This window comes from Falco peregrinus, chromosome 6, assembly GCF_023634155.1.
Source record: "Falco peregrinus isolate bFalPer1 chromosome 6, bFalPer1.pri, whole genome shotgun sequence".
In the NCBI taxonomy this organism is placed as follows: domain Eukaryota; kingdom Metazoa; phylum Chordata; class Aves; order Falconiformes; family Falconidae; genus Falco; species Falco peregrinus.
Genome location: NC_073726.1, coordinates 24,372,142 through 24,399,275, shown reverse-complemented (window position 1 = coordinate 24,399,275; position 27,134 = coordinate 24,372,142). Strand labels below are relative to the sequence as shown.

At 45.7% G+C, this 27,134-nt stretch overlaps 1 protein-coding gene across 7 annotated transcripts in view; it reads right to left on the bottom strand.

Annotated features, from left to right (window-relative positions):
* Positions 1-27,134, bottom strand: part of FRMD4A (FERM domain containing 4A) — a 387,455-nt gene that overhangs the window by 93,086 nt on the left and 267,235 nt on the right. For all 7 annotated transcript variants that reach the window (XM_055807271.1, XM_055807272.1, XM_055807273.1 and 4 more), the window contains 2 exons: positions 13,273-13,367; positions 5,174-5,266 (listed from right to left, as the gene is read on the bottom strand). In XM_055807271.1, the coding sequence (XP_055663246.1) occupies positions 5,174-5,266; positions 13,273-13,367 (188 nt within the window). The remainder of the gene's footprint in view (positions 1-5,173; positions 5,267-13,272; positions 13,368-27,134) is intronic.

The following is a 27,134-nucleotide window of genomic DNA, read 5'->3' as shown; positions in this document are numbered from 1 at the left end:
ATGTGGGAAGTAGTAATGCATTTCAGCAACAAGTTGTAAGGTCCATCTAGCCCTACGAACAACCCATACTAGCAACGACTGCCTCTTCCTTCCAGGGTCAACTGTTTGGTCTCCTGCTTCTTTTAGTTTAACATTAGTCCTTTTCTAATGGAATACAGGTTTAAAGACTGGGTTATAAAGGAGGGCTGAAGAATTAAAATAGCATAAGGCCTTAATAATGCAGCTGAAATCTGGTCCAATTCCATTCAGGTAGTCAGGCAAAGCCTCGTAGATCGGAAATGCCTCCTCAACCCTGGCTGTGCCAACTCTGAAATAATATTCTGAATTTATAGGTTGCCCTTGATGCCCACAGAGGGGATTTATCAGGTGAAAAGACATAGCTACAATGTAGAAGCCTACATCTGAGCAGGGGCCTGAGGTCTGAGAAGAGACATAGGCATTTTAGACTGCAACTTACTGAATTCCAAAGCAGTCATCTAAAAGGAGTCAGATTAATTGTTCCTGAAAAGTGCCTATTTCTTTCCAGTGGTTATACAGGGAGGCTACACTAATTAGCCTTAACATAGAGCCATATACCAGGTAAACATCTCAGGTCTGGTGTGGTGAGTCCTGTCTCAGACATCTGTCCCACCTGCCTCAGACCTGGACCACTGCCAGTGCACACAGAGCTGTGTTCCTTGAGGTTAAAGAAAGCACTGAAACACATGAGCTTTGCGCTCTGTGTTTCAGTGCTGGACTCTTATTTAAGGCCACTGGTCTGTAGTAACTGTGGTAAGCTGACAAAATGTCTGGCCTCAATACTGAGAGTCCTGAGCCCCCATGGCTCCCATGCTGACTTCAGCCTAGCCAGTATGTATGAACACATGCCAGACATTGCTGAACACAGGCATTCCTTTGTGGGAATACTGCTGGGCCACAGATACAAACTCAGCCCCAGAGTGTATTTGGATACTGAGGATTTATTTCACATTTTTTTGCATGCTTTTCTGAAAGAAAAGCCTTTCCACGTGAGAGATGTTCTAATTTAGCATGACGACTTCAGCAGTGGCTTGTCACTGTTTAGCTGGTGGAGCTACTCTGAGGAAACATATATTCATTCCTGGGAAAAGATCCACCAGTGAAGTGAATTATATTTGCTAAGCTTGTTCATATAAATTAACAGCATGATAAACATCCAAAGATAAAGAGATCAGACCCATGCTGGTGGTTCCCTAGCTAACGATTGCTAATCCCGCAATGCCATTGTTTGAGGGTGAGAATTCACTGCAAAGCCTGGCCAACTTCACTTTCCCTGAAAAAACAGCGTGTCTATGCTCTGGTCCTCTGTCACCTCAAGATTTACACAAAGGGAGTAACTCTGCCTTCCTTCAAAGGGAGTAACTTTGCCTTCTTTCTCCTGCCTGAGTGAGTCAGAGCAAAATGCCTTCACTGCCAAAAATACAACAACCTTAAACTGGACCCCTGCTAGCTCTGTTTTCCTCTGATCTCCTTGCTGCATGCATCTCCACACTTTACTTAGGTTCCTGCCCTTTACCATGCAGCTCTTGTTGTGAGGTACAGTTTTGCTGTCCTCTTCTGGTCTCAGAGCACCTCTGTCAAATCACCTGGTCAAGCAATCCCTCCTTCCTTTATCCCCATCCTTTGCTTCTCCTGAACTTTAGCTGTGGCTCTCATCTGGCTTGGTTTATCTGCACTGTAAACCCTCTGAGCCAGGGAATGAGTTTCACCTACAACCAAGCAACCAGGGCTTTAGAGAGCCAGCTGGGGAAGATAATTCTAAGATGAGAAGTAATATTACTCCCATCCTGCTGCCAGACATCCCACCTCCCCTGCAAGACACGTGGTGCTCCCTCTTGCTTTCATGTATGGCTTTAAAGCTATATGAAGGGACATTAGCAGAGTCTTATAAAATAATATTGTACAAGAATAGCCATGGGGCAGTTCACAGCTGCCCAAACAGTCCGAATTGCTTTCTAGATTCCTATGTTGCTCTCAGCGGAAAGCTTCCAGAGAAGCGTTAGATGACAAACTGAAGACAGAGAGGCTGCAGTTAGCTATGCAAGTGTACAAAGGCAGAAGCAATTTCTCCTGAACTACTGCTAAGAACATCCTTAGAAAATCCTCCTCCTTTGACACAGTACTGTAAAATTTTTGGTCTTTGATTACAGAAGTGAGTAAGGACACTGGATATCAATGTTCAACAATGTCAGACCCCAAGGAAATGTGTGTCAAAAGACAAAGCTTCAACAGTGCTGCAGAAATTTAAATAAGGGAGGAGAATTTCACACTGCCAAGCTTGTGAAACTTTGTATTTTCAGCACGGTTCTTCCAAGAAGCCTTTACTTAAAAAGGGATGCTTCCATTTAAATGTACTTTTACAGCAATCTAAAAACGGTGGTATCTTTGGTAGGCATGTTGCCCATCAACGCTGCTGCAGGCATGCTAAGGGTAAAAACAATTTGATGGTCACATAAAAGGGGAAAATGGTTCCTCTGTAGCTTCTCCTCTTCACAAACTACCGTTTACTGTTCTTGCCTGAAGCTTCATGTCTTCAGTAGTTACCCAGTGTGGTTGAATTGTACATTTATTTCGAACAGAGGGAAAACCCACATGATTACTAAATCCTGATACAGTAAACAGATTTCTCTGTGATGAACATCTGGCAGATCCAGTTACTTGTATTACTATCTCCCCAATTAGGACCCCCAGCACTAACCTAAGCTTTCTCAGCTGCAGTGCTGGGGAGAGGTAATACAAAGAAAGGTATCGGCAAACACAGGCAAGCCTTTACCAATGATATAGTAGGTGTCATGGGCACCCTGTCCCTTAAAAATTAACACATTTGTAATTAGGTATGGTACAGCATTAGCTGTCTCTGCTTTCCACCTCATGGCAGCAGGGGAGAGAGAACATTCTGCTTATGGTATGGATATGGATGGCTCTGCAAGCCTCTGTGCACCTGAGAATAAACCCCCATCCATGGATGGGTCTCTTAACAACTGTTCCTTCAGCCTTTGCTTTAGTTCCCAAGCTAGAACTGAAACTGCTGGGTGACAGGTATGTGGGGTCTTTCCAACATCAGCCAGCTGGCTGGAGTGAATTTCTTCTCCAATTGCCTTCTGTTCAGATGAGATTTGGGGATGGACATGGGAACTCTTTATGTGCTGGGAAACTTTTGCAACCTCTTGCCAGCATTTGACATCCACAGGGGAAATAAACAGTAGAAAAGCCATAGAAAGTTAATGCCGTTTCCTAACTCTTGAGGCATCTGGCCTTCCAGTCCAATTCAAATTGTAACCCAGTGTGACAATCCACTCATTACTACCACAAATAAGAGTATAATCCCATAGTCAGTCTGGTTTTCACACACTCCCTTTCAGACATTGAATGCTGACTTTTCCCGTATGGGTTTCCCCTATGGATTGCGATTCCGGAACAGGAGAAGTCACTCATTTACCAACTGTTGTATGGATCCATAGTCCTAAGATCTCTCTTGGCTAAGATCCTGCTAGAATGACTTGTCTCCACTGTGCTGCCAACTTTCATAAAACAATACAGATGGCAATATTTATGCTCACTGAGTGGTCTCTGAAATGAGTATGAGAGTGCTTCAGTAGCACTGGTTTTCACACATTTAGCAGTTCCGCTCCTAAAATCTGCACTTAGCTCTTGCTCAGTCAGAGATTTTCCCTGCCTTCCATGGGATCCTTGTCCTAGCACAGGCTCCTCAATTTGGCTCCTAGGCAAGATGCTTGATAATAGAGCTGCTTTGTTCTTAATGAGTTAGGTTTTGCTGTGTTTTTTTTTTTTTTTTTTTAATTTTCCTAGAAGTCCAACACTTCTCCAGAAGAGCACCAAGAGTTTTGTGTAGTTCTAAGCACAGATGGATCTGGATTGTACACACGGGAAATGTCCAGCTTATGGATCTACCCTTATGGTTTGAAGCACCCAAAATGTAGACTAAGCTCTTCTCTTGGGAAACAGCAGGCCAGTTCTGGAATCATGGGGCTCTGTGCAGCCTTGATTTGCTCTGAGGTATATCCATCACTAAATATGAGGACATAACAACAAAGAGTCTCTTCTTTTAAGAAGCTTCCCTTGTAATTCAAGTTAAATGAATGACAGTCACTATGCTGGGGAAAAAAGCTTCACTCGAGGGAAGAAACTCAAAAGCAGGTCTTCATTTTTTGTGGGTACTATGGAATGAATGAGAATGATGCCAGATGTAATATAACACTGGAGTGGAAAGGCTAACAGAAGACGACACAGTAACACTGCACCGGCTAGTTCTAGACATGAGCTATCCATTATAAGCAAGTCAAACCCCTCAACTTAATTTTGTACATATGCCATCCCAACCCTCAGCTTCTCCCTGGGTGTTTTAAAGCTGCAAGAGCAAATTTGTCTTCTCAGAAAATATCTCCCTTGGAGACAAGGCAGTGTGTACACAAGAGCACTGGCAGCTTCTAGTGGCTTCCAAACGCTATCAGTTCTTCACAGAATTCCCAGATGAAGAGAAATTCTCCCAAACTACCATCATTTTCATTAAAAACTTTGTAGTCTGGTCCAGTGTAGTCTATGAATATGTTCTATGCTCATGCAGAAGCCAACTGATTGCCGTGAAATGTCATCATTTGCTGTTTGGAGGTAATTCATTATACCATTATGCGGTTGAGTCTGGAAGGCAAATACAACAGAGCTATACCAGTATTAATTTGGTCCCTGACATAATGCACACCCTGGGTGCAATCCAGAGGAAACGGATGGCTCACCAGCGAGGAAGCAAGTGTTCTCCCTCCAGGTGGCTGGCTCAGGTTGGTTCTGCTGGCAGAAAGAAGTCTTTGTTCTGCAGCCCTACCCAGCTTGGACTTCCCAGGAGTTCAAAACCCGCAAATAAAAATGTAAAGACACAACATCTGGTCTTGCCCTCATACAAGGTTTCTCTGTGGACAGCTATGGGTGTTAGTGTGGCTACTACTTGTTTATACTTGTAAATTTACACTACAGCTTACACTTATTTACACTACAGCTCAGAAGAAACCTCTGTAAAAGTGTTAATTTGTCCACAGGTGTTTCTACAGTGTGTGAAACTGGCAGCTGCATTTCCTGGCCTCTAGGGAACAGGTTGTCCATAGCTGCATCCCATGGGAAGGGCTTGCTATCATGCACTTACCTGACACAAAAGTACAAAACAACTGGTCCTGACTTTTTGGGGAAGTCATGTTCCAGCACCCGGCGGTCCAGCTGAAGCCAGTTCAAGTGTCCCCTGGCAAGAGAAGAGACAGTTTTGAGCCCAGCACCAAAGAGGATTCTCGCTACTCATGGCAAATGAGGTCTGAGGTGTTACAGAAGATGAACTGAAGCACATGCTATTTGCCCTCAGCTATTGCATGATATTTGAAAAACACACAATAAATGTTTGAGGAGCGGAGGCGATATAATCCTGGCAACATTTCAGCCTGGGAATTGAACTGCTAAAGTTCAATCTGTCAGGGTGAAAGCTGGCAGCACCAAGCAGGCAGGACAGCCCAAAATGTTATGGCTTCACCTTTTTATTACAACCCCCTGGAGCAGTTGTATCATTAAAAGTCTGTCAAGATTTTCATTAGAAATCCTTATTGCTAAGAGTTTCCACGATGCATGCAGTATTTCACTCAAGGCTAAACCTGACTCTACAGCCTCAGACAGTTTATCTACCACCCACATGCCTGCAATAGCCTCTCTAGGTTTGCCCAGCCTTCGTTATTCCTCCTTCAGAGAGCTCCTGAAAAACAGCCGCTCCATGAAGCGTTCCAGCTCCAATTACCACATACTGCTTTTCTTTTGCCTAGATAGTACCTGTCGCTATTATTTTCTCCTATAATTTATCCATTTGTGCTTTGCTGCTGGAAGATTTCCTGGACAGGAGCTCTGTTCTTTGTCACGTTCCCCACATTGTAGAGTGCTGTGTGCATGTGGAAAGTATTTTATAAATACCATTATTTGTATTACAGGGGCATCTTACTCCCCAGCTGAGATAAAGGCCCTGTTAAATTAGGTACTGTGGAAATACATAGGGTAAAATTCAGGCCCCACTGAAGCTGGCGAATGTTGCCATTGCCTTCAGGGATGCTAGGGCTGCATCCTGTGAGAGTTTTGCTATTGATTTCAGTCAGACCAGATTTCACCCAGAGGGAGAAACAGCCCTTGCCTTCAGTACTCTGCTGTCTAGACAAGCAACAGGAGAGAGAATGAAGTGATTTTGGGGAGAATCTTGCAGCAAATAAAGCAGGAAATGGAACTCAGATGTCCTGAGCTATATTCCAGTGCTTATTCGCTAGCTCATGCTAATCCTCAAGAATAATTCTTCACACCACTGAAAAAATAAAAAAAAAAGGGGAGGGGGGAGGCTGTTTTTTTTTTAAAAAAGCATTAAATTAGCTTCTAGGGTTGCTACAAGCTTTAGCAGTGTACCTTGTCAGCAAACACACTCAGCTTTTGCAAGGGTCTGCCCATTACTCCTTAGCAGCGTGTGTGCTTTGGGCAACTGAGAAGTCCCTTTGGAAAGTAAAGGAACAACATCTGTTTAGCAATTTAACCTGATTTGTAGCTCCTCCACTCCATCTTTTCTAGAAAAATAAATAAAGGGGGAAATAGCAGTTTCAGGAGGCTCTGAATCACCTGAGTTCAGTTTGAATTTCTGTACAGCTGCCCTGGCTTATGTAGATGCAGAAGAGGTGGGGCAGCTCTGGGATCTTCAAGCCCAGGTAGCTCCAGGCTGCCCTGGAGACCAGCGGTGTGCTCACTTTAGTGCGGCATGCTGCTTTGCGCTAAGGGATTCAAAATTACTTGTGAGCTCCTCTCATCACTCCAGTGAGTTCAGGATCAGACATTGATAAACAAGCTACCGCACCTAAAATTTTGCCATACAGAAGTCAAGCGTTCAATTTAAGCAGTCTTTGCATCTATTCTGCAAGAGTACTAAGTCTCAGCTAGGTACAAGTGACCCATGTGGACCTGGTGACTTTTCAAACTCATCCTGGACATGTTTTGGTGTGCAAAAAAGAACAAAACCTTTTTTATCCCCTGCTCTGGACACCTATTCGTTTCTCTCAAAGATATTTTAACTTTTAATCCATTTCTTCTCTAGATAAAAGTTTTTTAATAATTTTTTTCTCTATTTATTCTTCTCTAGGTAAAGGGCAGCCTGAATTGTGTATTAGGAGCATAGACTTACTAGCAGTGTGGCTGCTGGAGAGCGGTGACACAATGTAGATTTTCAAGCCCAGCTAGTCATTTTATATGTCTCTAGTGCAGTGCATGGGCTGAGGGCAAGTCTGGCCAGCCTGGGACAGTGCTGTGCAGTGATACTGCCGGGGATCAGGGGTGAGGACGGCCATGGGAATGGTTCTGGGGCTATGGGCTAGCTGTTCTTGTTCTCAGCAGGCTGCATTGTTAGGCATGCAGCAAGATGGACTCTCCTATAATCACTTCTGCTGCCGGGTTGCAGTTGCCCAGAGCTAGTGCAGGATCCCTGCATTGTGCTCTGTTGTTCAGCACAGATACGTAATTTAACAAGGCTTGGTTTTTAGAAGACAGATGCTCCAGGCTGTTAGAAAATAAGCCCCACTGAAAGATTCTTAATCTGGGCATCCAAAAATTAGAGGTGTCCACCTTTTCTGCTGCATCACCTTTCTTGAAATCTGTTCTTTTTCCTATGGATTTTTTTTTTCTTTTTTTGTCCTGAAGTGTAATTATGTTTCTTTTAACAGGACTCAGGAAGGCTGAAATTAACTGTGGAGGCCACAGTATGTGTGGGGATTGAAACTAGACATGCTCACCCATTTCTACCCCAAGTACAAAATAAGCATTTAACCATATAGACCATGGTACAAAACACTGTCAGAGCAAGGAAAAGCCACACTGCCTGACACCCTATCCTGAACCTGTCCAGCTGCATTTGTATCACCAAAGCAGCAGCCACCAGCAGCTGATGGCATTACACACTGGTTCCCACCCAGACCCATTTGTTGACAATGGGCTTACTGTCTGCCTCTGTGTTTATTCAACAGAAGTGTCTGGCTTTGCCTAACATGTACAACGAAGGGCTGAGAAGCCATGGTGTGCAGAACAATAATTCACTTCAAGGTATTTATTTTGAAAAGACTTGCTCTTTTCATTCTCACTGCATTTTAACTTGAGAAACTGATTGATACAATCGGTACGAAAAGAATATAATGTATACGTACCAGGTTACATATTTATGTTGTACACCTACATGGCTGTGCACACTGAATAACACATTTAATTGCCACCAAGTTTTTGGGTTGAAGAGTTCCGTTGCTCTCATCTGCATGGAGCTTAACTCCAAAGCTCCTTCAGAGGAGGAAGGTCACTTAAATCACTGCCAGGAGCTAACTGCTCGCTGTACTCAATTACCACTTACAATCTTTCATCACTGAGGGCTTCTGCACTGCAGATTGTCACCTAACTCCTTGTTTTCAAGCATGCATGTGTGGCATGTAGAGAACAGCAGCAGTGAACAGTCACTGGCATCCATCTGTAAACGTGGTCTATCGGGGAGCCAAACTCCAATGCTGTTACACCACAAAACGCTTTGCTCTGGAAGTCGTCTTCCTGTCTTCAGCAGAACTATTCATGGAGCACAATCCCATGTAAGACAGAGAAAAGTACAGGCATATAACCCTAGGCATGTAGTAATCCTGACAGTTTTCATGGACCAATTTAGGCAGCTTGCACTGCGATTCCATTCATACGTGCCTGTATCTAGCTGGATTTCCTTCACGGTTCAATTTAGAGACACAAAGTAGCTTTTGTTTCATTATCACCATTGATTTGCTCATTTGGCTATTTATAGCCGTGTATTCACAAATAATGGCACAAACAATTTTGGGTGACCTGTAGGGAGGCTGAATATTGGAAGCCAGATAATTTTTCTCAGTTGGTTGTACTCATGTTGGCAGTTAAACTATCAGTAACAAATATGTAATCGCTTTTAGAAAAAGAAACTGAGTCCATTTAGGTTATAGGCTGAGTATGGATTGTGGTGGCTAGGGTTTATATTGTCAATTGCATGCAGTAGTTCTGTTTTCTTTCATCAGGGCTTTCATTAAAGAGTGGTACATCAATGAATACTTTGCCTTCAGGTGATACTGTTAATACAGTTTTACTGGTTACTGTCCACTTTTCTGAAAAGTGGATCCACATTGATTTGTGTTATAAAGGTATTTGGACCAACAAACCAGCTCTCACCCCTTCGATGTCAAACTCATGTTGAATTGAGTGGACACTGAGAAAGAACAACTCACATAATAGAAACCATATAAACTACTTTACATTTCTATCGATCACAACAGAAACAAAAAAACCCTTTTAAGATTTTCTTGCTTAAGGTCTTAATCCTTCAACAGAAATACTTTTGAAGGGGATGTAAAGCTAAAGGAGCTATATGAGTTTGACTATACAGATTTTGCAAAACGGTGGACTTGGTGACAAAGGAACTGGTCTAATGCCAGAGCAGGATGTTATTCTGAGAGCTGCACCCGCCTTTGGACTGGCTGTTCAACCAGGACACAGGATGTCTGGCCCCTTATTTTGGTTCTGCCACATCGCTGCAGGGTGGAAATAGGCTTTTCCCCAGTTTCCAGAGATAAGAAAGTATTGCAGGGAAGAGTGGTACCCTGCTCTTCCCTTGCCCTCCCCTTGGCCATAGGATCCTGGGCTGAGCAAGGGCACTCTCTGTCATTACCTTATCATGTTAGTACAGTCTCTAGCACAAGTGTAATACAAAAAAGAGGGGTCTCAATACCTTACGGTTCTGATCCTGTATATTAGCTAGCTGAAGAAGCTGCTCTGCAGGTTCTCCTCTGGTGAGGGACCAAAAGGGTTTGGATCAGATTTTGGTTGGACCCACAGAAAGAACCTGTGGGAAGCAAAATTTGGTAGTTCTCCATGGAGCAGGTGGCTCACATCTAAGGACAGCTAAAGGACATGGAGAACCTGCCTGTGGCCCAGACAGGGTGTCTGCAGTGAACAGAAGGGTAATCCCAACCACTTGCTCTCACTGAATGCTGGGAGAGCTCTTGCCAAGGGAAAGAGTGGTTAGCGAAGATTCATGATTAGCTGAACTGAAAAAAAGACCCAAACTCTTTCCCTATTCCTTTTCACTCTTAATCAACCAGCATATAGCTCTTCTGGATTCATGTGAAGCTTGGCCCCATGTGCTTTACAGGGACACCCTTTTGACCTGTGCTCTCCCGTAGCTAATGGCTCACACCATAAAACGTTCCTATGATCATTAAAATAGGAGGCGTTATTCTCTCCTCCATAATAGTCTGACAATCTAATCTTAGTCATGCTGAACGCAGTAATGACCCTATATTATCACAAGAAACTATTAAGTCGCCAACGCAAAGGTTGTTCCTATTGATTTTCTTCTTAGGTTGTCATGATAGAGCACAACTAATGAATGGAAATCCCCAGTCCAAATAATTTCTAAATAAATTACTCTCATAGAGCTTTTACTCTTAAATAGAAGAATTGATTTAATACTTTAGTGGCTTTTCTTCTTTCTAAACTTGCAATTTAGCCAACCCCAGACTATGTTTATGAACCAGGCTTGTTCTGTTTTAGCTGGTTATGAGTTCCCTTCAAGTAAGGCACATGGAAACTCAGTGAAGAGTGAAGGAAATCCCTGAGGGCCTGCATCACTGGATTAAAGGGTTTCTTTTTGTGCGCCTGGTCTGTATCAGCTACAGGGCTGTGTTAGGTGCTCTGCAAACACACATTAAGACACTGTTTTTCCTACTTTTGGAAGAAAAGATTATTTTTTTTTTTTAACTCCCATTTCACATTGCAGGTGAAAATCTGTGGTACAGACAGGTCAATTTATTTTCTGTAGGTGATATGGGACATCTATTTCCAAGACCCATTCCAACCCCCTCCAAGTATTTTTTTTGGTCTGTGTTCAGTCAAATAAAATTGCTGTTTGTGCCAACCCTACTCAAAGCTTTTTACAACTGAAGAGGAAATATTTTTGTCCAGGTTATTTTCATGGCACTGAAGCAGCCTCAATGCAAAGGTCAGACTCACTATGGGACAGCAGAAGGGCTGCAGACCAAGCTTCATATCAGCTAGGGCTTACTGGCATGCTTCTGGGTTCTGTTTAATAGATTTAATGAGGGTGTCCCCAAATTTTTCAACCAGACTGGCTGAGTATCTCCTAAAACGCACCCTGCTCCATCTTGACTACAGGACAAGGAAGTGACCAGGTGAGTAGATGCCATTACCTCACCCTCTGAAATCCCATCTAGCCAGTGTGCATCCATCTGCATCCACTGTGCATCTTCGAGCACTGCCTTGACAGCCTCTGTCAGCTTCTCATGCCTCCTCCCATCTCTAACCCAGATCTTTGCTCATTCTGTTCGACGCTAAACCTGGAAGCTCCAGGGCAGACTGGGGTCCCTCTAATTGCTGATACCTCCTTATTAGCTTCCTTGCACTCCCAGGGGAGCCCTGTGCCCACTCAGCTGAGCTGAGAACTGGGACTTGCTCAGCTGCTATCTGTTTGCAGCCTAACATGTGTTTCTTGTTTTTAACCTGTGCTGTTAGGACTGCTAAGGGAAAAATTTTCATCTTTTAGTCTGTGTTGGCTTCCCTGCATGGCTTTCCTGCACCCCTCAGGCAGCACCTACTGAGTAACTTGCTCTCTCCAATAAGAAATAACGCCTTGGTGAGGCGCAATTTCCTCCTTGTGCTTTATAAATTGTCAGTGTCTCCTGCTGTTCCTCCTTTGAGGACCAGTCTCATTAATTTTTATTGGGTTGGAGATCTCCTGCAGGGTTGAGCTGCTCATGTCAGTAAGATGGGGTGGATTCTGGGATCTTCTCTGATTCGGGTCCTGCCTCTGCATGCCAGATGCCGAGCACTCCTTCATCCTGGGAGCTGTGTCCTGAGATGGCCTCAGGCTGCCCAAGGCAGGTGCTTGCCAAAGGGACTGGCTCTAGAGGGGCAATCGTTGCTGAGATGAATATGGATATTTGTGCAATTATCCAGAAGCCTCTGATTACCCGATCCTGAATCATTATTCCAGCAGATAATTTATAATTCCCTGCCACTTCAGCAGGAGAGCAGAGTTGGCTCGTGACAGCAGTACTGCTGACTCAGCTGCTCTGGGAACACAGCATTGGCCTGAAAAATCTTGGTTTTTTAAAACAATTTGTAAACAATTTAGGTGCAGGAAGCCTCTTCCTGATTAATATACACCCCTCATCCCCCCACCCCTCCGTTGCAAACCTAGGTGGAGTATGGTGGGTGTGCATACCAGACGTAGTCCATATGCTGAGGACAATCTAACTACAGAAAGAAAACAGGCAGCTGGAAAAAAGTATCAGGAACTGTGCAGTAGTACTGAGAGGTCACAGTCTAGGACTAATCATAGCATTTGGCAGACCTTTAATGTTTGTTTCTCCAGTGCTAATTTTATACTTGACTTTTAAACAGGGGGTAGAAATGGCCTGTCTTGAGACAAAACCTCAATTACCATTTTGTGGTAATACTGTGACTCTGGGAGCTGGGGTTCAAGGCGAACAACCAACATTTACCTGAGGTGACTGCAGTGTCAGCATCCCATCATTTGGTTTAGCTCAGCCATAAGGCTGTTGTGTGATTCCTGGTAAGGTCAAACTCTTTCCACAATGGAAATTTTATATTTAAAAATGCTTTTAATTCAGACTAAATTTGTCAGCCCCTTCCTTTCCCACACTTTCCTCTTTGCCTTTTTTAATCTGCATTCTAAAACATCAGAAATAATAATCTTTTGAGGTTGCTTTTTTTTTCTCCTTTCCTTGAAATAATTTAGCATTAGTTTTAAGCCTGCTTGAGTGAATAAACTGATTAATACTTTAATTGAACAGTTCCACCAATCCAGTAATAATTTTGAACTAGCGAGTGAATCTTGAAGTCCATGAGAGCTTAAGGTAACCTTTTATCAATGCCAAATGACACCAACTTTTTGAACATGGGATTAGGAAGAGATTGTTACTGCCTGTGTACACCTCTGGCCTGCTTAACTCATCATGAGAGGCCCCCAGCCCTCTGAAGAAGAGGCAGTACAGGACAGACTTTGATGTGAGGTCCGTGCCTCCCTACACCTTGGTCTAGGACCTTGGAGTACACAGGCCTTCTGCCCTTGTCATTTTGCTTGGGACAAATCTGCCAAAATTTCCTGTGATCTAAGAGTTGCCTCTTAAGTCTTTGATTTCTAGCACTTACGTTTCATCTGTGAATGCAATTCCAAAGTACTCCTTCTCCTTCAGGTTGAAATGAGATGCCACCAAGTCAAGCAACTCCTTGGCCAAAAGCTTTGGCTGCAAAACAAGAATGAGAGAAAGGATTAATGAGGAGATCTTGGATAGAACCATACTGTGCTTCTAGAGGGAAACATTATCTGTGGAGGTACTCCACTGCTGTCGCTTTTATGTTCCCTCTGGTGTTCAAGCTAAATCTGCAAGCAACATTAGCTCCTTGAAATGAGCAGCAGTTTCCCTCCTAGGTAAATAGTAAAAACCTGGTGATTCTCATTTCTTTAGTGCTTAATGTCTCTGCAGACAGATGACTTGCTGCCTGCTGGTGTTCAGATCTACCATGACCAGCTCACTCATGCCTCTCTGATAATTTTAGTTGTTAAAGCTTTTTATCAAGGACCTTTGCAAACACATTTCAGACGCCCACTCTCACACACAGAGCACAGATATATGCTCATAACACTAAGAAAATACATAGTGCCAAAAGATAGGATGTGACAGGACCAAATGAGAAGTAAATGACAGAACAAAATAGTTTCCCATTCAGTGTTGCTTGTCATTTAGAGATAAGGATATATCCTCAAATTTAGGCACTTGGAAGGAGAGAGAGGAAAGTAACACACACTTTCAAAATACCCTTTGTGAGACTATAAAAACCAAGCTCAGAGAAACTACTCACTCCATACTGAGGAAGGTGCATTACTAGCTTTTCTGCAAAAGCTTATTTGACTTTTAAGTCTAAACTTAATTTTGGCTCAGTGAATTCCCTCTATGAATCCTCACCAGCTCTGCTGAGCTCCTGTGCTTCCTACTGGATGACTGAAGTCTTGGCCGTAACAGAGCTCTTGTCCTGACTGTCACTGGGAGGAAACAGGGGTACAAAGGATTCAGGTAGATGCAGCCTGTAATAGTCCTGGATCTCAGAGCTGCAATGGTTACAGCAGCACTGACACAGCTGGGGTCAGAGATCCCAACAATGTTCCCTTGTGACTCCTCATAAGGATTTGGTCTACAAATCTCTGTGTTGCAAGCCTCAGTGAAAATCAAGCTGTCTGCAGGCTCGACTGCCCCAATGAGTCTGCCAAGCAGCTGAGTCAGAGTTATCCCAGATGTGAACCTGTTGTTAAATGGGGATGAAATGATGATGCTGTGCAGAAAATGGATGGTGGGGACCTGAGAACCCTGCTGTCCTAATTGACTGCTCTGTCCTGTAAATACAAACACAGCTTGTGTTGAAAAAAACCCCGCTTTGTACTTAACTCCCAAACAGATTGATAAGAGTCTCAACCTCTCTCTAAAAATGTCCCTAAACCCATCACTGTCATACTACCTGACACAGCTGAGACAAACTTGAAGGATGCTTCCCTGGTGTTCATGTGAACGTTACGTCACCCTCCACCCATCCATCTCCCTGCTATGTCCTAGCGCAGTTAGCAGCAATGTCCATGCTGCTCCTTTGTGCACCCAATGCAAAGGTGGTTTCTAGGTCATGCCAACAAAGAAAGAAGCAATGAATGTGCCTAAATACAGCACTAGATTAAAACAGCCTCTGAATACCAGATAAGTTGCCGTGTAGGAGAAACAGCCTGGCGGAGAGCGAATAGGTGGGATGTAACTAGCTTCATTTTAATTCCCAAGTCAGACTTCTCAACCACAACTGCTGGAATCTTTGCTGTCTACACTGCCTGCTGCACTACCTTTCACAGCCTCCTGAACTATCTCCCAAATGGTGCTGAGAGCTGAGTAGACCAGGCATGGGGCCACGGTCATGTCCTTTGTCCCCTTGAGTCCCTTCAGGGACCTAAGCAAAGAGCACACCTGCTACACCAGTCTCTTTGGAGACTCCTCAGATACTTCTCTCCTGGCATTGTGCTGGGTGGGATGGACATTCCCAGCATCCCTGTCTCCTGTAAGATGAACCTCCCTTTGCTGGAGCATTTTAAGGACAAGCCACAGTGTGGCTTATGAGGTACTAGGATACTGTGATGAAGAGGATGGTAAGACTGCCTGGTGAATTCAGAGATACATGGCTCAGCACAGGTACTTAATGGGGGGAGTTGGACGAATTTTCAGCTTAACAACAAACAAACACAGACTTTCGAAGGAGAGAGAAGAGGGGTTTGTGCCTATCAACATGCAGTGTGAAAGCCTAACGCCTGCCCCAGCCTCCCTGCTCCTTTCTTTCCTTATCAGGCCAAACTAATTCTGCACCAAAAAGGGACTTCTTCCCAGTGCAGCGCTACCACAAGAGGAGGAGTGGGAATGCATGGCCAGTGATGGGTGCTGAGGAGGCCAGGACTGACCCCTCCATGGCCAAGGTCACTGGTGTGAGCAGTTGGTGGAGGTGAATCTGGGCATCCCCATGACGGAGTGTATTGCAGGCGCAGCGCTGTGTGGCTGGCACTGCCTGGCTCCCAGTGCTCTGGGGTGACTCAGCTATTTGATAAATGAGCAATTGTGCTGCCGAGCAAGGAAGCGAGCCATCAGCCAGCCTTTCTGGGTGTCCCACCTGAGAAGGCAAGGGTGGTGAAAAAGCATGCCTCAAACACAGCAGCGTTTTCTCAAGCCTGGGTTAAGCACTTGGAGGGAACAGGTTGAGCTTTCATACTTTGCAAGAAAGCAGAACAGAGCAATAAATAGCTGATGTCAAACAGGCTGCTCAAAGACATGGTGAAGTGATGGGTCCCTTGGCCTCAGCCAGCCAGCACTGTCACAAGGGCAAAATCCCCTTCTGATGTCCAGCCACATCATAGAGAAGTAATGCCCAGCATCTCTTGCCCCACACATTGCTGCATCTTGCCCCAGCTATCAAGTGAGGAGCAGCAGCTAAAAGTACCTGCCTTCAGCCACCCTTTACAGGCAAGATGAGTAAATGCAATGTGCTGCTTCCTTATTTCTGCTGAGTAAGACCTGGCTGCTGAAAAAACCACGGAAAGGTGGACAGCATGGCCTGACAGCTTTCCCCTCCCTACTGCCCAGTGGTGGCTGCTCCTTTCCCAGCACAGCCCCTCTCCTGCCCCCAGGGCTTGGCACGGGCATGATCTCCACTGCCTTTGTTGCCTCCTCCAAAGCCTGTGGTGGCAGATAAGGCAGGATAACCGTTTGCCTTGCAAGATAAGGGAAAAGAACAATAGATGCAGACCCAGCACTGGAGCAGTGCCAGGTTAGTTACCGGGCCAGACTCCCTGAAGAGGCTTACGGTTGTGAAGTTAAGTCCTGCTAGCCCCCTCCAAGATTACTTTCAGCTCTCCTCTTAAGCTCTGCAAAGTTGTTACCCTTTCCAGTGGGATAACTCCCACTGCCTCCCAACATGAACAGCAAACCTGAATTTTCAGAGGGGAGAGGAGGAAGGCGTCCTCTCCAGGTAGCAAGCACTCCTCAAGACAAACTTGCACAGCAGAGATAAGGACAGGAAAACCCTGCTGGGCACAAGTGAACTGCAGCCCATCCTGCTGTCTCAGGAGAGAGACCCACGTGCTTAATGTTAGCAGTTAATCTGCTTGCCATTCGCAATGGGAACAGCTGAGCAATGACCTCCTTTCATGTGAGCCACGCAGACAAAGAGCTCATTAGCAATGCCTGTGGCAAGTTGTTTTAATTCATTATTAATTTCTGGACTTCATTTTCCAGAGGGATATTCATTTTGCATTAATAAAACTTCTGTCACAGACACATCGAAGAAGATGGGGATTGGTCCCTGAGAGCAGAGAAATCAATAGAAAGTGGGCCCAGGACCTTCTACATCCAATACAGCAGTATGGTCAGCAAGACAGTTAGTGAACCCCACAGGCATAAATCAGGAATAACAGGTGGCATTCAAATCAGAAACAGAACCATGTCTGCAGTGCTGCAGAGCTGCAAGGCTGGACCGTGGTGCACTGTGAGTTGCTCAGGCAGCTGCTGAGACCCCTCTGCATCTGCTGCTCTTCATCTCCTTCCTACCCACACCTTCCTGGCAGCCTCCATGTAACCTGCATTTGGAAAAGCAGCCTGGAGGAGCATGTCAGAGCTGCAGCTGACTGGCCTGAGCTTAGGACAGGATACCCCAGCAGGAATCCTTTAGCTGGAGCAGCGAGAGCTGAGCGTGCTTTGCTGGTGGGGGTGGGTTGTCAGAGCAACATTATTCAGCCAGGGTCTCCCCTGCTGCTCCCGCCTGCTACAGGATCTTCTTTGCAAAAAAGCACATGAAGAACAATGCACTGTAAATCAACTGTTATTTTTACTGGAGAAATCGGCAGGGCCCCTGGTGTGGTCCCAGCGCACCAGAGCTGTGGCCCTGAGGGAGAAGAGCCTTCTCCTGGTAAGCCCTCTACCCCTGCCAGGAGGAAGAGCTGAGGGACCCATGCTCCCATATAGCGGAGTATCTGGCACACACACCAGCCATTTCATAGCCAAAGACACTGTTTTTCTGTGTGACTGCTTTTCTGCAGGGCAGTGAGCCAAGTGCTTTCATAGCTCTGGCCCCCCACCTGCACTCACCAATTCCTACTCTAGCCTGGGACAAGAAACACTTTGCAGCCTGGGGTGTCTGGGCTTGCAAACATGACACTTTCCACAAAACTTAATACCTTAATAATTGGTCAATGTATCCACCTTCCAGGCATGATGGCATCAATGCATCATTCAGGGGATTCCTGGTCATCTGTAGAGTGGGCAACTCTTCCATGAAGTCAAACCTGATGTGGGAGCACTCTGGGGTTTCTCCTCTCCTGCCTGGAGAGGCAGGAGAGCAGAGGTGGATTTTTTAGGGGCTGCCTCTTTATTAGCAGAATGTGCCAGTCTTCACTGTGCCCTGGGCCATGCCTGAGAGACTTGTCTGAAATGCTGCGTAATGCTCTGCAACCCCAAAGCACTCCTGCCTCAGCCATGAGGAGCACAGTGAGCACATGGCCAGGGCTTTTTTGCAACCCCAGTTCCTGCAGCCTCGAAGCAGTGAACTCATTCCCTGCATTCCCTCCAGAACAACTTAGGTTTGTTCAAACAACGACTTAGAGCAAGGGAGAGCTTTATTAGTGGTGTCAGGATGTGGCTGGGAAAGAACTGAGCCTCAATAGCAGCTCTGTGACCTGAACTTGCACCAAGAGAGCTTATGAAAAGGCACCAATGACAGGGCAAGAAGGTATGTAAGGGATCACAGCTGGCTGACACTCCCAGGGCTGCCCCCCTCCATTTCCCCACTCCTTAAAGAGCCCCCCATACCCTGGGCTGTGGACACAGCCTGTGCCAGAGAGAACCACACCACTTCAGCACATGCAATGCCCAAGCTGTCTGTACCTCATTGGCTCTATTTTAAGCAGATTCAGCACCAACAAATTAACCACAGCGGACAAGTCTCTCTTCCATGCACTACACTTATCTCTGTACAGAGACAGTATATACACGTGCACTCTGTGCAGGTGTCTTTTCCCAATTAGACATGAAGGCAACTTCCCTGAATGACAACAGAGCACAGCAAGCACTAATGGCAAGTGGGGAGGGGAAGGACAAGCCTGAGAGCACCTTGGGAAGGGGAGATGCAGGCTGCATGAGAGATGAGACACACTGATTCAATGTCAAAACCCCCTGAGAATCACAGCTCTTCCATGTAGTTATTGGTTGAGTTCTCATTAGCATGAGCCCACTGACCTGGGCTGCTGGACCCACTGGGGGAGCAGGCTGGGATCTGCTCACGGGATACCTCCCCAGTGCTGGCGAGAGGAAAAGGAGGAGGTGAGGCACAGGTGACGCAGAGCAAGTCTTTGCTACACAAGGTGACATGCAAAAGCCATTTTGGTGCCTCATAACAGTCATGGTCATTGTCACACAGGTTTAGTGGTGATACTGGTATGTTATGGGCCACAGGGTGGGGGGAGGAGGAGGAAGAGGGTTTCTGGAGAGAAGAATCTCTTGTAGCCCGTGCAAGCTTGACACCTAAGGGACGTGATGCTATTCAGAGGGACCTGGGCAAGCTCAAGAAGTGGACCCATGTGAACCATGAGGTTCAACAAGGCCAAGTGCAAGGTCTTGCACCTGGGTTGGGGCAACCCCTGGTGTCAATACAGGCCGGGGAATGAAGGCTGCGGACGACTTTGGGGTACCGGCGGATGAAAAGCTGGACATGAGTCGGCAACGTGCACTCAGCTCAGAAAGCCAAGTGTACCTCAGCAGCGTGGGCAGCAGGTCAAGGGAGGGAATTCTCCCCCTCTGCTCCGCTCTTGTGAGTCCCCCCCTGCAGTTCTGCGCCCAGCTCTGGGGTCAGCACAGGAGAGACACTGACCTGTTGGAGCAGGTCCAGAGGAGGGCCATGAAAATGATCGGGGGGCTGGAACACTTCTCCTAGAAGGAAAGCCTGAGAGAGCTGGAGTTGTTCAGCCTGAAGAAGGGAAGGCTCTGGGAAGACCTTATCGCAGCCTTTCGGTACTTAAAGGGGGCTTATAAGAAAAATGGGGACAGAGTTTTTAGTAGAGCCTGTAGTGATAGCACGAGGGGTAATGGTTTTAAACTAAAAGAGGGCAGACTCAGACTGCAGAGTCAGACAGTAAGGATGAAATTCTGTAGGATGAGGGTGATGAAACACTGGCAGAGGCTGCCCAGAGAGGTGGTAGATGCCCCATCCCTGGAAACATTCAAGGCCAGGTTGGATGGGGCTCTGAGCAACATGGTCTAGTTGAAGATGTCCCTGCTCACTGCAGGGGGGTTGGGCTAGATGAGCTTTAAAGGTCCCTGCCAACACAAACTGTTCTATGATTAGGTTGGATGGGGCTCTGAGCAACATGGTCTAGTTGAAGATGTCCCTGCTCACTGCAGGGGGGTTGGGCTAGATGAGCTTTAAAGGTCCCTGCCAACCCAAACTGTTCTATGATTTTATGATAAGCTTCTAGGGGCAACTAATGTCATCCTAAACATGTTCTAAATTCCCACAAATACCTGTTTCTTTCCAGAAGGGTGTGGTGATTGACTCAGCTGAAGATCAGCACTGTAAATATCTAACCTGACTTGAGCCAAATTCTGCCCTGAGAGGACAGTGATGCCATCTAGGGAGGAGCTCCTTGGGGACTGCAAACCAGGTAGCCCAAGTGTCACCCCACCACGGAAGCAACTGGGAGCTCATCTCACTGAGTCACGGGCGTGTCAGCTGGCTCAGTGCCGGGGGAGTAAACATCTGCCTATGTCAACCAGCAAAATCAGAGAAGTGCAAAGATTTCTTTGTAGCTTCAGGAGATCGTTCTGTCAGTCATTGTGGAAAATATGGCAGAAACACAAGCACTTCAGTATTAAATATTCAATATAATTAAAAGACAATGTTACTGGGATTTGAGCAGCCTGAGGAACTCCAGAGTCATGTGTTTCCCCAGTGGAAAGACAGGCTGCCCACTTTTGGCAGAGAAGCATGCTTCTCAGTGACAGCTTCCCATTAAGCTTAGAAATGAGTGAGTTATAGAGAGAGATTATCTATCCACAGTCCAGCAGTGCCATGAATAAAAAACAGATGACATGGTATTAGCAGCTGCTGGTACGTCCCTAGAAACGCAGGCACACACAAAGTACATTTTATTGTTTTATTAACTGTCAAACAAGCCTATCTATTCCCCCTCCCCCGCTTCATAGCTTTTCCCTAATTCTCTGTGGCAGAATGTTTCTGGGAAATCCATAGTCTCAACATATGGACAGATGCGCACTGCCTGAATCCATCCAGCACAGAGGCAAGCTGAACTGTGGGAACCAGGTAACCAGCTCACACTTAGTAATGCCTCGTTTCATTAGATTAAGAAGACCGCTACTATCCACTGTCTCCTTGCCAAGGGGACTTACAAAGAGATACATCACGAGAATACAGAGGTGAGATGTTACTACACTAAATGCTGCAATGCTAAAGACTGTTTGCAGTACTGGTGCTCAGCCTACACTAATTTTGTGCTATAACCCAGCTGTGGTCAGGCACAGGCTCCAGGACTCAAATCACTGGTATTTAACTGTGAGCACATGCTGGTGCAGGCTGGCCTGTTGGTACCCTCCAAGCCACAGCCACCAGGGCATAGCCCAGGCCAGACAGTCCCAAGGATGGTCACCCTGTTTGGGGAAAGAAGGAGTTTGCCCCTTGGAGCACAAGATGGGCTGTGCCATGTGGCTTCCAGCCCAGCCAGCGAGCCCTGACCTATTTTATTTATGAGCGCAGACATAGCAGATGCTGTCTGGCGAGCTCCCGAGCAGGTTTGGTTTCTGCAGGAGAGACCATGAAGTGTGTCTAGTTCCACCCTGCCTCTTGAGTCTTGCTGACTTGGTCCAATTTTGCTTAAATGTTCAAAGGATGGATGTTTGAAAAACGTCTCTTAGGTGGCTTGAGTTAAAATGTGGGCTGAGGGTTGTGCGTGGTGTGGCCAGTCCATCAGTAGGAGAGGTGAGGTGGAAAAAAGAGCAGTTTGCATGAATAGAGAGTAATTCCTGCCTTGGCTGTGCCCAGCGTGGTACTGCCAGGCAGGGTACAAAGCTTCTTCATCAGCCAGCAGCAGCTCTCGCTGGTCTCAAGCCTTGGGCAACGTAATGAGGAGGAAATAGGAGCGCAAAACGGTGATTCATGCACAAATCCTCCCCTCCACCAACTACTGCAATTTGTTAATGAAGCAAACTCCAGGTGCGCCCCCTCCCCATTAGATCATACACTAAAACTAGCTATGCTGCAGCACCACGGTGATGAGGGCAGTAAAGGTGCCTCTGTGTTCCTACTATCTTCCTCGAGGTGTTGCTTATTCAGAGGCCAGCAGCCTTACCCGCTGAAGGCCAGCAGCATGCTCATACCCGCATGCTTTAGGCAGTACATTACAGATCATAACTCCCTCCTGCCCCTACTTCCTTATGCATGAAACACTGAAATCTCTCATCCAGGGGCCATTGAACTGTCACTCACTTGCAATTCTCTTGTCAAATTGGCTCTGCCAACAGCTCTGTCATCCCGTTGTTTAACCCATTTTGAGCACTTTGAAGACAAGCCCAAAGTCGCACCATAGTAATATTAAGCAAATACCAAATAATGGCCCTTTCAGCTATAGTCTCATCTGAATACACCGCAGTAATGTGGTACAAAACCGCTCAGGCTGAAGGCTTTGGGCTTTAGGTGTTGCAATTCCCCTTATGGGATAGATCCCCTATTCCTCAACTCCATGTTACTTTGTCAATATATGGAGTGCACATAATCAAAGCAGGCTGGGATATAGCTGGGTGAAAAATTATTCATGGAAATGCAAGATGCCTGGAGAGGGAACACCTTATTTTTTATCACGAAACAGCTGAACTCCATCAGTGTCGGGGACCAGTGGTGGGAGCGTTGCTTGCGCTGGCACACGCAGCACCTCTTTCTCAGAGTCAGTGGTTGGCTCTAAAAATCTCTTTTCTTCATTTACATAGGAAAATGAGACAACTTGCCTCCAGCAGCCTCCTTGGGAATGTGGAGGGTGGTGACAGAGTGCCATTGATGTTTTTCTTGGAAAGTCAACACCCGCAAGTTGTGGGAATTCAGATTTGTTAGGGTCAGAGAGACAAAGACAAAAAAAATTCCCAAGTTTTTAAAAAATTCTGTTTGGTAAAAGGATTAGAAACAGCCTACTGTACAGTTTGCCTTAGAAATATTCCCAGATAGCTGCATTTCTGGGTTCAGCTTATACCTGATGCTCTGTGTCTTAAGTCAGAAGCCATTGCCGACAACCTCTAATTCCCCTACATATTAGCAATGTGAATCTGCTTAAATATTTTTTAGTCAGAGAAAGCAAAGAGCATGAGCTGGCCAAATCTGCATGGCAAATTCATGTCAAAGCCAAAATGAGAAGCAGTTGGCGGGAGGAAAAAGACACTTTTGGGTCTGTAGCATCCCTCCTCCCCTTCTTGCCTGACACAGAGGCAGCTGCACGCTTCCCCCATTCAGATGGGGTCTGCATCGATGCCCAGTGACCCCATTCCTCTCTGTTGTGTTCTGTATCGTCCTGTGACTCCAACAGGGTTTTCAGGTGACTGCATCCAAAGAGACCAGCCAGCTGCTACTGGTGCTGGGATGGGAAATCTGCCAGTTTTCACTGCTCCGTGCTCAGACCTTTCTTTCATGCATGACAAAAGCCTCAGTGCTTCCCTCTTTCCTCCCTTAGCCTTCTGCCTGCTCCGTCTCTTCTCTGCCTCTGCTGGGAGCAGCTAATATCCCCACAAACAGCTGAAAGAGCTGGATGATGTGCTGAGGGTGGAAAAAGGATGAGCTGAATTTTGTGGCTGGCCCCTGCTTTGTGTTCATGTGTTTTTTCATCCATAGACGTGAAGCACAAGGAGATTTGGTGGCTGCTTAGGGCGGTGCATCCCATGTAGGACTCTGCATCGCTGTCTCCTGTAGGGCTGGGGAGAGGGAGAGTACGTTCTGGCATTCAGACTGATGTCCTGGTCTGCCCTGGCTATGGGGGGGTCAGCAGGAACAGCACACTGTAAGGTATGGGACTCCCCACGCGCCTGTATATCTGCGCTGTGCAGTCTGGACATACTGGCTAGATGCACATCACTTTCACGGAGGAGCTGTGGTACTACATAGGGGGTTACAGCTTGACATATCCTCACTAGATAAAAAGGAGGTCCACTGTCTGCCAGTGTACCTACCTCCCACATGCCAGAGTGCTGATCTGTGCACGCGCAAGCAGCCTTTTTTGCACAGGATTTCCAGAGGCCTGAGAATCAAAGACAAGCGGTCAAAATCCTGACATTCCCCCTGGGTAATCCTTCTGGGCAGTAAAGGAGGTTGTGCAGGGTAACCTCGCATGCGGCCACCCCTGAGTCCTTTCCAACTGAATAGTGGCCAAGGGCATGAACCAAGTGAGACGATCTGGCCAACCACAGAAGCAAGACCAGACTGCAAGGGCAAGCAGGCATCTTTTTAGGAGGGATTTGATGGAAAGTGTGGAATTCCTTATGCTGACTGATGTAAAAATTGCTTTTGTAGCCCTGCCAAGGTCACTGCCAGCTCATCTAATCAGCCATGAAAACATCACTGAAGCAAGTTAAAAAGTTGCCCCGAGTCAATTTGTGCATGCAATTTTTATTACTCTTTATTTAAACTTTCTAGGTTTGTTTTTGGATGGTTGCAGGAAAGAGATCATTTCTCTATTATCTTTCTCTGGGTTTCTCCCAAAACCTAACACAACATCAAATCTGTTTTGTCCTTTACAAGACAGTCCTGAAGACAAGCCTGGCTGGCTGCTTGCTTTGCTATGTGTTTACTCTAGCAAATACTGTGTTTTCAGCAGACTACTCTGAACTCCATGGGAGGTTCTGTAGTATTGTCAGGATCTGCATTCTATGGATTAATACAGCTTTAATGAAAATACATCCCAAATTTGACAGTTTTGACTGAGATTTACTTTGAGCTTTCCGGGAATTTAGAGCAAATCTATGAGGCACAAACTCAGAGAGACAGGTACAAGAAAGTTACCCCTTACGTAGACCCAAAAAATCAACTGAAACAAATTCAGTTCCCTCAGAGAAAAAAACCCACCACATTCCCAGCTATGATGGCTAGATTCACTAGCCCTTCAAATAATTCTCAATGTCTTGAGCCTATTAATGATCTATTCAGTAGCTCCCTGTCTCCTTCTGTATGAAACATCTATGAGATTTCTATGTGTAAATGAGAAAAATAGGTACAACAGAGCAGCAGAGCAGAAGGAATATATCCACATGCAGCAGGACTTTGCCCTTGTTGAAGACCATCGGTTTCGTATAAGCAGAAGACAGAAGCATCTGTGCTTCAAAGCAAAACACTATTTTCAAGGTCACAGTGGCTTAAGCGTCTCCCGGTTCACCTCATCTCCAGATAAACTGCATATTTGGCATTTGGACCTCCACGGTTTAGCAGCACTGGCTATGTCAGTACCAGTAACTTGAAGAGGACCACAGCATGGACCTGAGTGGTCTCCAGACTGCAGCATCATTTGCACAGTGTTGGCCTCTGGGAGCTAATCTTCTCCCAGACAATGCCCAGGCACCATCTGGGGGATGGCTTGGGCCAGGAACCACTCCTAGATGTCATTATGGATCTGTCCACCTCATTCAAGGGGAAGAGAGTTTAGCCAGCTGGATACCAGCAGAGTCCATGAGCAAGTGAGCAAGTTCTGACCTGTTTCTTCTACAGGCACAGGCAAAGTCATTGATTTTCCTCCCCTGTGAGCCAAAGCAGAGAAAGGATGGTTCCAAAATGGTCAGTAGTCAGATAAGCAGACCCAGATGTCACATATTCCTAAACCAAAAGATTTAGCTCATGTGTTAGCAGGTTTTGTAGCAATGTTTTGCACAGATTACAAAGCACAGCTCAAATGTGCATGGCACGTGCCATCCTTTCTGCCTGTCACCTAGTCACACCCACAGCCAGCCAGCCCCATGCAATGCCATCTTAATCCAACGTGCAGAGCAAGGGGCTTAGTCCCCTCCTCCTGGGTTTAGTTCCATGGTGAACGAGACTGCAACGTGTCCAAGCAAGAGAGCTGTGTGCTGGTTTGGGTTTGGTCCACAGACATGGACTCCCTAAATGCAGCAGAAACTCAAGCTGCTGTCTCTTTCCTCTAATTTGTCTTAGGTGAGGAGCAGAAATGCTGCGCTCGACTTGCTTCCCTCTGTGAAGCAGGGATGTGATGACCTTCTGAGTTACATTGGCATAACACAGCTGACTTCATTACTTGGGTTGCAAGTTTTCTGATTTGTGTATTTGTCTTTTGTGATTGTGATTTGGTCTTTTAGCATGCTTCTACACCTCAAATATCTTTGAGTGTCCTGGAAGAAGCTTGGGTAGCCAGGCAAACTCTTCTCCTTTCCTTCATCCTTGCAAAGAGTCAAAAAAGTCTCATTCTGCATCACAAAGGCATTTAGCCTGTGGAAGTTGCTACCACAACAAAGGTACTAACAGAGGCACTAGGTGAATTTTGGATTTCATTGCCATTATCTGTAATTAATTTAAGCAAGCAAAGGTATTAGTGAAACTAAGTGTATCTCATGCTTTTATCACTGAACTGGAGTCTGCAGAGGATTTTTCACCTTCCTTTTCATGTAAGGTACAGCACCGATGAGTACAGAGACCAGATTAGATGGAGCTCTCCAACTGGAGATTGGTGCTAAGTTAATACAGACTGAAGCAGCTCAAGATGCAAATTGCACATGCTGTGGAGTTAAGAGGGTTTGTGTACAGGGCTTTGGTTCAAACCCTTGTCTTAATGCAAAGGAAAAAAGACACAGATATGGCATTCTTTGCAGCATAGTGGGTTGAAAGTTATATGGCCTAGTTTAAGAAAGAGCTTCCAACAACACAAATTTATGCAGATATTCTGTATCATAAATGTTTGGCTTAAAGTATTTTGGGTCTGCATGTATGCTTGCCTTTCAGTTTCTGGGGATCTGTATAATTTTGAAAAAGGGTAGTCAACTACTGCAAGAAAGTCAATTGTGTTTTAAATCATCTGACCGTATCACATGTAGCAAATCAAACTTTGAACGTGAAGCGAGCTTCAGAGCCAACTTTCTGTGGCAGGAATCCATTTCACACTCAGCCGACAACAGGGTTTGATAAGAGCTCGGCCAGTGTGAATAACCAGCTGCCTTCTATATATATTTTGATTTGGTAGCATCTGTTGAAGTTTTATATCACTGAGAGATTGTTGGTATTCTTTTTAAGCATTAAAGCTACCTTGACAAGGTCAATAATTTCTACAGAGGTCAGCATTTTTATTTTGAAATATTTGATCATAATTCTATCAAACTTTAAAGAAAGAGTTTGGCTAGGGCACATAATGAAATTGGACAGCTCACACAATCCATTTATCTTTTCGACTGTAAACCTCT